This window comes from Xiphophorus couchianus, chromosome 8 (assembly GCF_001444195.1).
Source record: "Xiphophorus couchianus chromosome 8, X_couchianus-1.0, whole genome shotgun sequence".
Classification (NCBI taxonomy): Eukaryota; Metazoa; Chordata; class Actinopteri; order Cyprinodontiformes; family Poeciliidae; genus Xiphophorus; species Xiphophorus couchianus.
This window is the reverse complement of record NC_040235.1, coordinates 20,740,878-20,755,000: the sequence shown is the minus strand read 5'-3', so window position 1 is coordinate 20,755,000 and position 14,123 is coordinate 20,740,878. Positions and strand designations below refer to the sequence as shown.

At 38.3% G+C, this 14,123-nt stretch overlaps 1 protein-coding gene across 2 annotated transcripts in view; it reads left to right on the top strand.

Annotated features, from left to right (window-relative positions):
- Positions 1 to 278: 278 nt before the first annotated feature.
- The window catches only part of LOC114149147 (carboxyl-terminal PDZ ligand of neuronal nitric oxide synthase protein), a 58,670-nt gene continuing 44,825 nt past the window's right edge, over positions 279 to 14,123 (top strand). For both annotated transcript variants that reach the window (XM_028024779.1, XM_028024780.1), the window contains exons 1-2: positions 279 to 4,280; positions 7,381 to 7,452. In XM_028024779.1, coding sequence (XP_027880580.1) covers positions 4,176 to 4,280; positions 7,381 to 7,452 — 177 coding nt within the window. In that variant the 5' untranslated portion in view covers positions 279 to 4,175. The remainder of the gene's footprint in view (positions 4,281 to 7,380; positions 7,453 to 14,123) is intronic.

Genomic DNA, 14,123 nt, shown 5'->3' with positions numbered 1-14,123 from the left:
ACACGCATTTGATTTATTGTCTTTATTTAGTTCAAGCAATTCGCCCGTTTGATTCATCTGTTGCCGGCGGGTGTTTAGTGCCGTTTTAGCTGTAAGAGGTACGTGTATAGTCATTGTGTGTTGTGATGTGAAGTCTGATAATGAATTTGGTGAAATAAACTTGCTACTACCAGTGTTGGGTTGGGTTTTTTGTGTGTGTGAAGTTTTTCACAAAGGCTTCATGGTTTAAAATGGAATCACGCAAAACCAGATTTAGCCTTGGCAGATTGATTGCTAAAATTTGTCAGACGGATTTCTGAACGCAACTAGTTATTGACGTCCCTGAATTTAGTAAAAGGTTGAACAAAAGGTTTGTGCTTAAGATGATCTTTTTTGCAATTTTGCTTGACAAAGTTAATCCTGATAAAATTCTTATTTTCTGAATTTGTAAAAATGTGGATGTAATATGAAAACATTTACTAGGTGCCATTTCAAAGTAACAGGATTTTACCAGAAAGTGGCAATATTACTGATAACTTCCTAACTAGAGAGTATCCACTAACTTTAATCATTTCCCATCTTGAAAAGCAATATACAGTCAAAGTGTGATTAATTTTATTAGTGAAATGTGCTTTTCTACAGGGAATAGCCACACTACAACGCTTCCAAATGTATTCATTAAAAAGAGACCTGTGGTTCAGTACTGGTAAAAAAAAAAAAAGCAGAACTTTAAAATTATCTGTAAGACTTAAAACAACAATGCATTGACAAGAATTTTCATTGGCAGCCTGTACATCCCTGCTAGAGAATATCATCAAAACGCAAGATATGTTCTACATTCTTGGAAAAAACTACACTTTTATTTATATTTATTTATTTATTTAAAATAAACTGCTCCACTTTAAAGAGAATCAATGTGATCAGATCAGTTTTAGGTCTAGTGTTACATCAGGACCACAGCACATTACCACAACCTCTATCCTATGCTTCTAATAGGTTGACGTGACCATAATAGTCCTTTGTCCTTTCATGCTTTATATCATAAAAAGACAAAGCCTGACTCTGGTAACATGACATCGACATAAATTAGGCCTCATGACTGCAACTCATAGACTATTTAGGGTATTCTTTCCATAAAAAGACACTTTTGGGGCGGTAATGAAGCACAACCCTTCAAGTTGTGCTTTAAGACCCATAAAATCAGCTCTGAATAAAACTCAGTCATATATTACATAACTGAGATGTTTTAAAAAAAACAAAACATCTGAATCATCTTTCTACAAATTGACAAAACAATATTGCTCTTCAAAACAGAGCACTCTTCACATTGTGCTTGTGTACACTCATATGTATCGCTTTGCTATTCCTGGTAGCTGCACAAAGTCGTAATGTAGTCACAAATCAAGATAACCCATGTCGTTATGCTCTGGTAATTTATCTCTATACCCCAGATAAAAAGGCTTATATGTAACTAAAGGGATTTAATTATGGGAATTAAAATCTTACAACATCTTTGTATTTTTTTACCCCCTGAAGTGGGCTGTAACTGAGAATGTCTTTAAAGTTCTAAAGTAGGTAGCAAGTTTACTACAGCCTACCTACCCTTCAGTATTCTTCTCTTTTCAAATTTGCAGCTAATAGATACTTTTTGAAGTATCTAGGCTTTAAATTTGAACAAAAAACACAAAATAACACCTGTAAAAACATCTAGTGACCTGCAGGAATCCAAGTAGAAATGCTTCTGTTTTTGGTTGACCACAAAGTCCTCAGGACTAATTTATATAAGTTTAGAAGACAGGCTACTCAGCCATGTTGTCTGTTTGATTATTTTTGAAATTCGCTCTGACACAAATAAGTAAATGTAAACAACAATCCAGATTTACAGTATATAAAGTTTTTCAAAACTGGCCAGATTTTAAAACTACCGTGATGAGCAGATCTTATTGAGATTTATCAACAGAACTCTTCTTCTGTCTACCAAATCTAAATCTACTTCAAAAAAGGCCTTCGGATTGAATGGGTTTTCAAAAACACAATCTGACTGTATTTTGATTGTAGTCAACTTTGAAACCAACAGAGGGCGCTGTAAGTTAACTTTGATCATACGCTAGAAGAGTAAAGATCTTTCTATTGCAATCACAAAGAGGGGATAATCATGTTTTGTCAATTGATGTTTCAAGATCTTTGCAGGGTGGGACACGTCAGAGTCCATCAGCAGCTGCAGCTTAACAAAAGCAGAGCAAGAATCAACTCGGCATTTCTATCATTTCACAACTTTACTGTGTGAAAGGGAAGTGTCAAAAAGGTGAAATAATTTGTGAAACTGGTACCAGTCTCTGTCAAGTGGCTATTTGGGGGCTCTTCAGCAAAATAGCAAACGATAAAAACAATCTCTTTGATGTTTGTGAGAATTTTAATCATTTTATCAGAAATCCCAGGGTATGAGAATGAAGAAACAAAGATATTTTCTTTTATTTAATTGAGAGAAGACAGGCATACTTCATAGGAAAAACAAAACAATAAATAAATAAGGGGCAGTATGCATGCAGAAAATTATTCTCACTTAAATTTTCAACTGTTTTTTCTTCTCTTTTTTTTGGCAGGTACCAACTTATTGAGCTAGACGTCACGTTATGATCCTGCGTTTAAGGCAACCAGCTCACTGAACCCAGACACGAAAGGAAAGGAAAACAGTGACAGATCTAAAATTTGAAAAAATGTTTTAAAACCAACAAACGGATGCACTAGACTTTGACTAGGCCATTCTATCTGAGCTATTCCATTGCACCGCCCTCTGTTTTCAGCCCACAGTAGGTTTTCTTCCAGTATTTCCCGATATTCAGCTTCATCCGTCTTCCAGTCAAGGAAGCCGTTGTTGCAGCATGATTCTGCCGCCGCCGTGCTTCACTTTGGGGATGTTGTGCTCAAAAAATTTTCAACTTTGATCATATATTTCCCTCTGTTTGCTGTGTGCCCAACATGTCTTCTGTCAAACTTCAAAAGGGACGTCTTACTGCTTAGCTTTAATAACTTTCCTGTTACCTCTTACTCATAAACATCTTTTGTTTTTATTTACCACCAATAGTTGCCGTGTCAATAGAGTCCCACCTGAGATATTGACCTCTAATGCCCCTGCAGAGGTGCCATGGGCCTCTGGGTAGTTTTCCTCATTACTGCTGCTCTTTTCTGGTCTCTAATTGAGGTATTTTCCCCTCTAAGCCTGTCATTTTTAACAGATTACTACAGATGGTTTAAACCTCTGAAAATTTAACCTTGACCTGTCTGCTGTGTTACTTAGTCTGCAAGTTTTTTTTTTTGTACTTTGATTTAGGGGTATCAGAGTGAAGGAAGTGGATAAATCAACACAGATCTCATATTTTATTTGTAAAAAAAGACAAAGTTAAATATAATGTTCCCTTCACGTTGATCTGTCTCAAAAAAAAAAAAAAAATCTGATTTATGTTTGTAGCTGAAGTGCATTTTGCAAGACTCTGTACCTCCCGGACTTATTTTACTCATTTTCTTCTCATGTCTGGAGAATTTGCCCTCCCACAGTAAAATCATCGCCGTCAGAAATGATTGTATCCCCTTTTCCCCCCCCACCTCCTGAGGGGAGGGCTCACTTTGTTTGCTGGCTGTCCTCCCAGCTCCCGGTTGCATCATGCCTGGGAACTTCGCTCCAATGAGGGAATGGCTTTGTGCTTTGCGGAGGGAGGCAAGGAGTGGGGGAGACACTCTCTGATCGGCTGCAGAGCAGTGCTGAATCCGACCAACTGGACGGGAATTCAAACAGGACTCCGGAGGAGCGGGATTCATTACCTGAGGAGAGAGAGGGAGGATTTCCCCTGGGAAAGCACACACACACGCACTTCCTGCTTTTTTTAAATTTATGTACTTATTTTTGCCCTATTGGCAGGTTGAACGTGCAGGGGACACCCTGTGTGTGTGTTTTTTTTTTTGTTTGTTTTTTTTTTGCTCTTGTTTTTGTGTGTGAGGAAAAGAGCCGCGCAGTTTTGTCCTTCCTGAGGTCGGGACGGGTCGGAGCCCCGCGCAGCGGCGATGGAACGCGTTCCCACCGGGAAGTGCCTCACGGAGCCGTGCACACCCGGCTTGTCGTAGCGTCTTCTGGATCGATCCGCTCAGCTTCTGTTCAGGGATTTTTTTTTTTTACTGTGCAGGAGGAAAGGGAGCCCGGGATGCCCGTGAGGAACAGGTACAACCTGGTGGACGATGTGGCGGACTCGCGGCTGCCGCTGCACAACGAGGAAGCTTACCAGCATGGGATTTACTTCCAAGCCAAGGTGAAATAACCTGATCCATTCATTATTTCTAGCCAGTCTGACTCCCTCCAACCCGTTCTCCCCAACCATGTGGCGGTGGCAGGTGTACTAGACGGAGCAGCTGGGATCCATTATAAAGTTGAAACTCATGGCAGCAGCTGCTCCGACATTTATTCCAGGTTTATCCCAGGAATGTTCCTCTGATTGGATTTATCTTTGAAATCTCAAAACAACAGCTGATCTGAGTGATGGGTATAATGACAAGATTCCCGTTTAATGGTGAATCCTAAATTGGAAGCCAACTAAACAAACTGGCACCAGGGCCGAATTTAAGTTGATATGAGCCCCGGGCAAGAGTCAGGGATGGTGCCTAGCCTTGCCTAAAACAATTTCTCTTATGGATGCAAATTGCAAGATACACATGGAAATTCTATTTTCTTTTTTCATGAAAGAAACTTTACGTTTATCCTTTGTTAAAAGTTTTCCTTATACTCAAGTTATCACAGACTGGTAGACAGGATGAAACTATTTTTGGTTTGGTCCTTTCTAACGTATATTTTTATTACATTACTTCTGGAAATGTCTTTATTCATTAAAAAAAAAAATCATTCATACCTAGAGGGTGTGTTTAAAGGTTTTATTATGGTTGACATGCCCAAGGTCAAAGAATAGGTTTTTCAAAACATCCATCAAGACAGCCATATATATATATATATATATATATATATATATATATATATATATATATATATATATAGGCAAATAAGATACCAGTAAAGTTGAGAAGATTGAAGCAGGCATGTGCTGTTGTTGTTGAACTTTGACCCTGTGCCACTCCTTTGTTTTAACAGTTTTTAACAAATTGTTGTTTCTTGTTCAACACTAAAGATCCCTGTGACTGAAGTCCATAACAGTAACACTGATTGGACTGCAATTCTAAATTTCATTTTCTTAATACATTATATATTTTTACTTATTAATTCGATAAAAATAGAGAACATTTATTTATGTTGTTATTTTTGGCTTATATGTAATATGTTCTGTGCTTTAAGTGCAAAAATAATAGAAAACTGGTATTCTTAAATTCTTAGTTTTGTGTCTGGATTTGAGCAAAGGCATATCTGGGCAAGAGCCCGCATGGTTTTGGGGGAGCTCTGAATTTGTACTTTTCTTTTTTATTTCAATAGAAACTATATAATGTTTTGAAAACAACATTATATAAATTTGTAAAACTAAATTTCTGAAGAAAACTCATAAGCCCTTATTATGAGGGCTTACAACATTACAAAATGTTGTAATTTGTTAGATTTTAAAGTAAATAACCAAAACATAACTATTTGAAAACTATGATGTCAAAAACACAGAAATACCCTACGATCACATTAGACATAACGGCTAGCTTTGAGCCCATGTTCGCTGCAGATTTTGGAAAAAAAATTTTTTTCAGTGGATGAAGATACAACAAAAGAAAAAACAGACTGTTTCAGAAAACAAAAAGTAAAGATGTACAAGGTCTAAAAAGTTAACTTTGAAGCTTATGCACGTATGCCCAACTTTTCTGTTGTAATGTACATGTGTAAAATCCAGACTTTTACAGATTCTCAGCGACTAAAAATAAAATGAATGCACCAAAGCTTAATATAAACGTGCGTCAGAACCATCCTCCATCTAACAGGGAGTGCATGTGATAAGCATCGCATGTTTTTTTGATGAAAGAAAAACATCGCAGTTAATAAATTGATTCAAGGATTACGAAGGAATAAAACTGAATGAGTGCACACAGCGAGTCTCTACATATTAAACAGCAAAACCAAAGACATATTTTTTACCAAGTCAGTGGTACGGATTTTCTGCTCCCAGACCGTTTACCGCAATCAAAATAAGAGCAAGAGCAACATCAAAGGCAGCGTGTTCCCCAGGGCCGCTCATGAATTCAAATATATGCAAGCCGCAAAGAGCTTACTAATAAGGGAAGGCTGTGTCATCTGTGCCACACTAAACTCATCTTTGAAACAGAACCATACAGATTTGACACGTTGCAAGAAAAAATCATTGTTTTGCAGTGTCTTACACACATTGATCTCTCTAGAAGGCACAGTCTGCCACAGATGCTGACACTCCAATGATTAGCATGTATTGTATGCAGAGAATGGTTGCTAATAGAGACTGCAATTTTTTCCACTGGTTCCATTTTTCAACATTTGTAAGTTGTCTTTTTCACCTGAAACGACAACTTTTCAGCTGTCGTTTCAGATGACTTCTGATGACTTGCAGGTTGCCAAAGAGGAAAAGACCAAACTATACGGTACAAATGAGAAAATGAGTAGAGTGCTGGTTGAGATGCTTCGCAGTGTCATAGCAACAGAAGAACTGATTGGGCAAAATCAGTCCAATTTTTTATTGGACTGATTGGACACCATAAAAAATTTAATCTCACTTTAAATACCATGTTTTCTTTCTCTTTTTTGCCCAACACATTTTTGTGCACAAAATAATTTAAATGTTTCCATTTAAAATAGAAACGGCAACAGTTCTTTCTTCTGCTATAAAAATGTTATGTTAGAGGCCGTTATGCATTAGTTAAATTAATTATTGTTGTTGCATGCTGCATAATAGGATTTTGATGCACTGAAGTACAGAAGTAAATGAAGTAACCCTCCATGAAGGATATTATTGCACAAAATATTTTCCCCCTTGTCTGCTCATGTAGCCAGCTTGCTGTCAGCTGTTTAACTGACGTGCCACTTGTAACTTGCTATGGTCAATTTTAAAACAAACCAACTTTTTTTTTTTCGCTGTAATTAAGACGAAATGTGCTGCAGGCCTCTTTCAGCCAGCTGACTAGCAGTGTGCCGGAAGATAAGTTGTAGGGATTGTGCTCTGTTAGTCTGTTAACTGTGACTGACATTGTCCTAGTCTGAGTGACAGTTGATAAGAAAAAAAATATGCAGATTAAAAATGTGCCTTTATTAGCAGAACTTTGGTCACGTCAAACAATCTGTGCATTTTCACAAGGAAATAGTTGATTTTGTCAAACTGTCTTTTTGCAGTGCGTGGTACCATGGATGACTGATTTTTTTCTTTTCTTTTTTTTTCATGTGTGTGTACGCGTTTGCCACAGTATGTGGGGAGTCTTGACGTGCCCAGGCCCAACAGTCGGATGGAGATCGTAGCAGCCATGAGAAGAATCAGGGTAAGGTCAACATTTAGATCAGGTTACAAAGAAAAGTGAAACCTAGATGGGTTCATCTTGAGGATATTGTCCAGTGGTTTATTTTTCTACTAGTAAAATGTACACTCACAATGAAAACACAGTTAGGAAAGGAAATATTGACTTCTGTTGTAGGTTTTCACAGAATAAAGCTTTCGTTAACGTTCTTTAGAAAAGTCTGTTGATTCCACATTGTGTGTATTTGGTGGGTGACATCACAAGAGGTACAGGAATCAACATGATGAGCTGGCATTGGTAAATGTCTTAGCAGATAATGCAACAGATCTAAACTTAAAGATTTATGCCAGAATTTGGTTCTGATGATTTCCAGGCTACAATAGGGAGAACAATGATAATCTTTAGAGCTTGATTCTAAAGACGATCTCTACGTGTCACGTGTTGTCATCAGGAGTATGTGTGTAAGGAAGTTTTCTTATCAAGATATTTCTCTCGATTGGGAAATAATTTCCAAATATTTAAAAAAAATAATGATCATGACATGCTTGGGCTACCCGTCACATCTAAGATGAGTTTAATTTTCAAAAATCGTCTGACTTTTAGCAACTCCATTGCTTTAGATTAGAATATATGTTGACTGTCCTTTTTTAAATGCCTTGCGATGTTGGCTGATCAGCTTGATTTTTGTACATCTTGTGATGTTATTTGAACCAAACACACACAAAGCAGGTCACAACTTTTTATCTTCTTAACTTCTTAAAATAACTTTATATTTACAGGAAGTCCTGAAGCTGAATCCATGCATTTACTACCTGACTGTTTTTATTGTCAGAGTGCTTTTGTTAAAGATGTAGACATTGCTTGATATTTCCTTTAAATAAATAATAAACAGTTATTTGGATTGTAAGAGATTGGTATGAACATACCTGGGTCATAGCTGGAATTTGATAAAACATGTGTTGTCATTAAGGCTGCTAAAAACAAACATCGCTGGGATTTTCTCCCTCATCTGAAGTCCTTTGGGGAGGACTGTGTAATGGAGGAGGGAGACGCCTTTAACATTAAAACTGTAATCACACAGAATAAAAAGCGCGTGCTGTCAGATGCAATTTGTACAGGCAGTGCAGTGGTGCATTCACTGGCCGCTGAACAACAGAACACAACACTTAAAGCAATCCAAAGAGGCCTTTTTACAGAAAGGAAACGGCTAAAAGAGTGAGGTGGATTGTGTGCCTTTCTGAAGTGTGTAAAGTGTGTGTCGCTTTTTATTGTTGCTTTTGATTACACTAAGTGATGCTTATTTGAAAACAAGATTTCAAGGCTTCATCTTGTTTTTTTTTTGCCATATTAAGTTTTTATTTACCCCATGATATCACAGCAATAATTATTATTATTATTTTTTCAACCAAAAGCTAAACGGTAACCTGCGGACGGTTCTATAATTTACATGTGACTCACCGGGCTAACATGCCTCAGAAATGACAGGCCTCCCAGATCAGAATGAATAAACTAGTGGAAAAGAAATATGTGGGTTTGCTTGTGATTGGCAGCTATGCCTTGATGAATCATTTAATCCATACCAAATTTTCTCCTCTCTTTTTCTTTTCCTGCCAGTTAAATTGGTTCGTTAGAGACTGCAATACATGTAGGAATACAAATTGAAACTTTCAGACGGAGCGAGACTAAATCCACGTCTTCAACACGTGTTTATGAAGTTGATATCCCACATTTTTATTTCTAATTTATTTACATTAGATCTCAATGCACGGTGCAGAACAATTTGGTTTTGATTGAACTGATGTAAGAAGCAATATCATGTGACGAGTTTAAGTGATCTGGTTAATACAAACAGCCTTTTGGTTTATTAAATTGTCATTTGTGTTTGACATGATCTCTGCTGGCAGTGATCAAAGCTGCTTATTTATGGATGAGGGCTTTTTTTTTACTTTGATCAGTGGATGACCTGTTTAATTTTTAATGCGTGTCCTTTTAAAAGGCTTGGATGGATGTTGGATTTAGTTGCATTAAAAGAAAATCAGCCATACATTGCAAATAATGTTAAGAGATATTTTACTAAGATTTTATGTGAAAATTGTAAAGTGGAAAGATGCACATCTTTTTCTGATAATTTTACAATGTCTTTAGGCTCCATCATCCCCACTGTGAAGCATGGTGATGGCAGCATAATGCTGTGAGGAGAAGCTTTCCCACTTCCGTTAAAAGGAACAAGGAAGCTTGCCTGAGCTTATAGAAAGATGGACGGAGCTGCATATAGAAGGGAAACCTGAATAGATCTTTTAGGTTATATTTGTTTCAAAATGAAAATAACTAGAAAAGCTCCGATTACATTGTTGGCTTATAAATTTGATCTTCTATAGTGAGTGAAAGAGAGCTGGCGGTTGGGTTTTGTTATCTTTGAGGAGAGTCGGCCCACCTGCTTCACTCGGCCTGTAGTCTGTAAGTGTCAGCTTAATATTTCATGGTTTAATATGAGAGTGGCACAGATCCTCACATCTAGCCGACTCTCAGCAGAACATTAGCCATGCACACATTTCCCAACACACTTAAATATAAAACAAAAAACACTTAAATATCATTACAATGGCTTTAAAGGGACCAAAAGTATTAAATACACAGTCAATGTGCTTTAAAGTATGGATTTTATATGTAAAATAGCACAAATCAACAAGTGTGAGTGTTTAAAATTCTAAATACGGTGGGACTGAATTAGTGATAAATGCAAAGTTCAACTTCAAAAGGAGAATATTTGTTTCTATTAGCCCTTTTTAGGCATTCTTTTTATCTTAACATGTGATAAAAATGGGATTCAGACATTTAACATTTGGCTTTTGAACAAGCTGATAGATCAACACATGAAACAAGAAAGCTAATTAATTCAACCTTCAATGAAAACGTAGAGATCTCACTTAACCTCGGTTAAAGTCTTTCACTACAGACTGCAGGGAAGGGAGTCTTTACACATGCAGCAATTAAAATAATGCACAACATTTGCCAAGAATAATTGGAAATACATAGAAGATAAAATCTTAAAATATTATATTTGGCATCATCAATTATGTTGATGAAAATCCTCAGACCTAACTAACACCTTGTCACTTAGGTACGGATGTATCCGATTCTGAAGGTAAAATTTAATACACATTAAAAAAACATTTTTATGTAAAACAAAAAAATTAACAATTATTTCCACTGGTGCTAAATAGAAATAATTGACATTAACAGGTAAAACTATGTGATCCATTGCATGCATTTATTGTTTTGATTCCAGTACTTATGCTCGAATAGAAATTTAGGCATCGGTATCAAAGTTGCTGTTGGAATTTCAAACAACTTGAATTAGAAATGCCAAAGAAAAATCTAGGAATCAAAATGAATGCAAATTTTCATTAATGAGCTGTGAAGTTTGAGTCATTTTCTCCTTTTGAGGTTTTCGCCGTCTGCTTTTAACACCTCTTATTAAAGTCCAAGCTCCAGTAGCTGTTTGTTCAGCCTCTGGTTTCATCTACGTGGGAGGAATTTCTTTGCCGGAGCTTTACGACCCCTCTCACGTACTCGGAGTCCACATACATATAAGCGATGTAGGGCGTCGATGCTCATTTAAACTTATTTGCCAAATCAAATGCAATTAGCTTTGCAATAGATGAATGTCGACTAACCTTTCTGACTTTTCCTTCATCTCTTTCTCACATACAGTTGGAGCGCCTCTCTTTTCATTTGGAAGCACAGCTTTTTAACCGAGAGATTGACTGGGGTTTTGTGTGTAATTAAAGTGGCTGAAAATTGAGCTTGATGGAGGTGGGAGAAAAGACTGGGGAGGGAGTCGTGGAACGGAGAGAGGTTGTGTGTTGGCTGGCAGAGCTGCACTGGTTTCTTCTCCCTCAGTTAATCTTCTTACTCCGAGTCAATGTGGGAAAACAGCGGCAGGCGTCAACAGAGGACGGCAGTGTGAGAGAACATAGGAGTTCAGTGCTTGTCGAGTGAAGTTTATTGCAAAAGTATTCACATTCACTTTCACATTCTGTCCCTTTGAGTTTTATTATCATATTAAGTGAAAGACAAAGTAGCACATGTATCGGGGGGAACGGGAGGAAAGCATAAAATAGTTTTAAAACTTTCGACAAATTAAAACCTGGAAAGTGTATGTGCCTGAGTCAATACTTTGTAGAGACACTTTTAGCAGCAGTTAGACCTGGATATTTCTTGACTCGCAGCAACACAGCCATGGACGCAAATTCTCACACCTAAGGTTAATGTAGAGATGCTCCAGTCTTGCAACGTTTAGTCGTCTCTCTGCTTCAGCAAACCTGGCTCCATTATTGACACATTACCAAAGCTCTCTAAAGCTTGACTGCATGCTAGTGAGGCAGTTTAGCTATTTAATTCAAGCGTGTAGGACAAGGGATACGTCTAAAAGTTGCAGGACACTGGCACTTGAGGACTGGAATTTAACACCACTTCACTACAGTGACATTTTGTTTCTTGTCTCACAAGAATGACCTAACCGAGAGGCATACAAGTATACAGTGCACCAAACAGAGTACATATTTATAATTGAAACATCATAAAAGTCACCTAAGGAATAGGTCATATAAGTCACCATGTAGGAATACAATTTGCTGCACACGGCCTGTAGTCTGTAAGTGCACCAAATAGAGTATATATTTATAATTGAAACATCAAAAAGTCAAACCAAACAGTACAAAAGCTCACAGAAAAACAAGAGTTCTGGGAATCCCCATGCTGGTGGCAACAACAGAGAATTTGACACAAATTGTGAAAACCAAGGATGTGTCAAGGAGCTCGATTTCTGGAGTGCCAGAAAGGTGAGCAAATGAGCAGATGAGACAACTGCGAAGGTGAGGAGCTGAGTTATTGAAGGACAGTATTGGGTAAGTCAGGGGGAAATAGAAAAATAGAATTAACAAAACAAAGTAAAGCCTAGAAACAGTGATGGACTCTATTTACTGTTCAGATGGAACCGGATTTTATTTAGGATATTCAAGTAAAGGGACTGAATCCAAATACAACTCATTTTCCATTTTTATGAAAATTATAAAGAAAACATTTAATTTTAATCCCATTTTACAACATGCTACTTTTTGTCACATAAAATCCCAATGAAATTTGTTGCTGTTATGGAGCAAAGTGTCAGCAATTCTCCTACTCATACACCCGCTCTTTTCCTGGCAGCGAAGTGAAAAGATACAAGTCTGCATCCTGCGGCTCTTTTCAGCCAGCCTGTTTTTGTTTAATCACCCACCCGGTTCAACTGGGCTGGTTTTTAAGAATTTGATTCATTCAGTTTGACCGGTGGCTCAGAAAGCGTGCGCTCACAGAGATGTTTTTGCACGCTCAGTGTTTGTGCGTGTGTGTGTGTTTATGCGAGCCGTGGCCGCTCCATTATGGCGAGACCTCTCGCGACCTCCTCAATCGATTAACGAGGCCGGACAACAAAGGCTGGTGTTGCTCCATGCGCATGGACAGATCCGGCGTCTTCCACGGCTCGCTGGCTCTCTAAGGGACACGAGTGTGTGCTGTGGAATTTCTTTGGGAAACGAACATGTTCTATTTACAGGAGTGCCTGTGTCTCCGCAAAAAAAAAGAAACAAGTTGAAGGCAATCCTCTACCTCTGCCTATCTCTCCAGCTCCCTCTTAGTGTCTTATCCTCTACCCCCTCCCCACCAACTCTTTTCCTTTGCTCCACTGCTATTTTTCTTCCCTCCCCTCTCTCTCTTCCTACCAAAATAGACTGTCTCAATTTAGCCCATCTCTGGCTATCTACTCAGTGCTGACAGGAATAGATTTTGGGGCTGAGAGCAGGCTATGCATGTTTTTCTTTGAATTTTCAGCAGCTCTAATGGGATTTTAAGGCTCCCTCACGTGTCCTTCAGGATGCAGCCTGCTTTGCGTGGTCTGCCAGGAGGAAGATTTTGTTTGTTTTGGGATTTTTTTCTGAGCGAGCCTCTGTTTGAGTGTGCAGGGGAGAAGGCACCCCTGACATTTTTTATTGGCTTTCGACACCAATCTGTTGAGTCTGTGTCAGTCTTACGTGAGTTCGTTGAACTGTCACGACTCGGTGAGATGCAGATGATTGACTGCTAATGTGTCCCGAAGTCACAGTCACTCTGAACCTGTCAGACTGGGGAAGAGTGTTGGTTTTTTTGGGGGGGGGGGTTTGTCAGGTTCTGTTTCTGTTATAATGCTACAGGTTGGGAAAAAGTTTTCTTATGACAAATACTAGTAAATAATGCCAGATTTGTTTAAAGGGCAGAAGATTTTTAGCTTTCCAGTCTATTTCTTTATCTTTTGTTAGGAACATGGGGGTGGTGGATGCTCTCCACGCTGCCAAAGGGCAGGAGACAAGGCTTGTCAGTTTGTCAGCTCATCACAGGCCTACGTAAGCCTGCCTTTGGACTGCAGAGGGAAACTAGAGCACCAGAAAACCCACCCAGGCGTGGACAGAGAATATAAACTCTGATCAGAGAGACTCCGGCAAACTTTTACGTCAGCAACCTTCTTGCAGTGCTAGTCAATGCGCCTCAGGGCTCCCCAACTAAATCTTTTAAGCACAATTTAATTTCTGGTGCTCCACTGAAATCTCAAGAAGAAATATTTGCAGTATTGGCACATTGCAAAACAGAAGAAACAAAAGACCTTTAATCAACCCTGACTC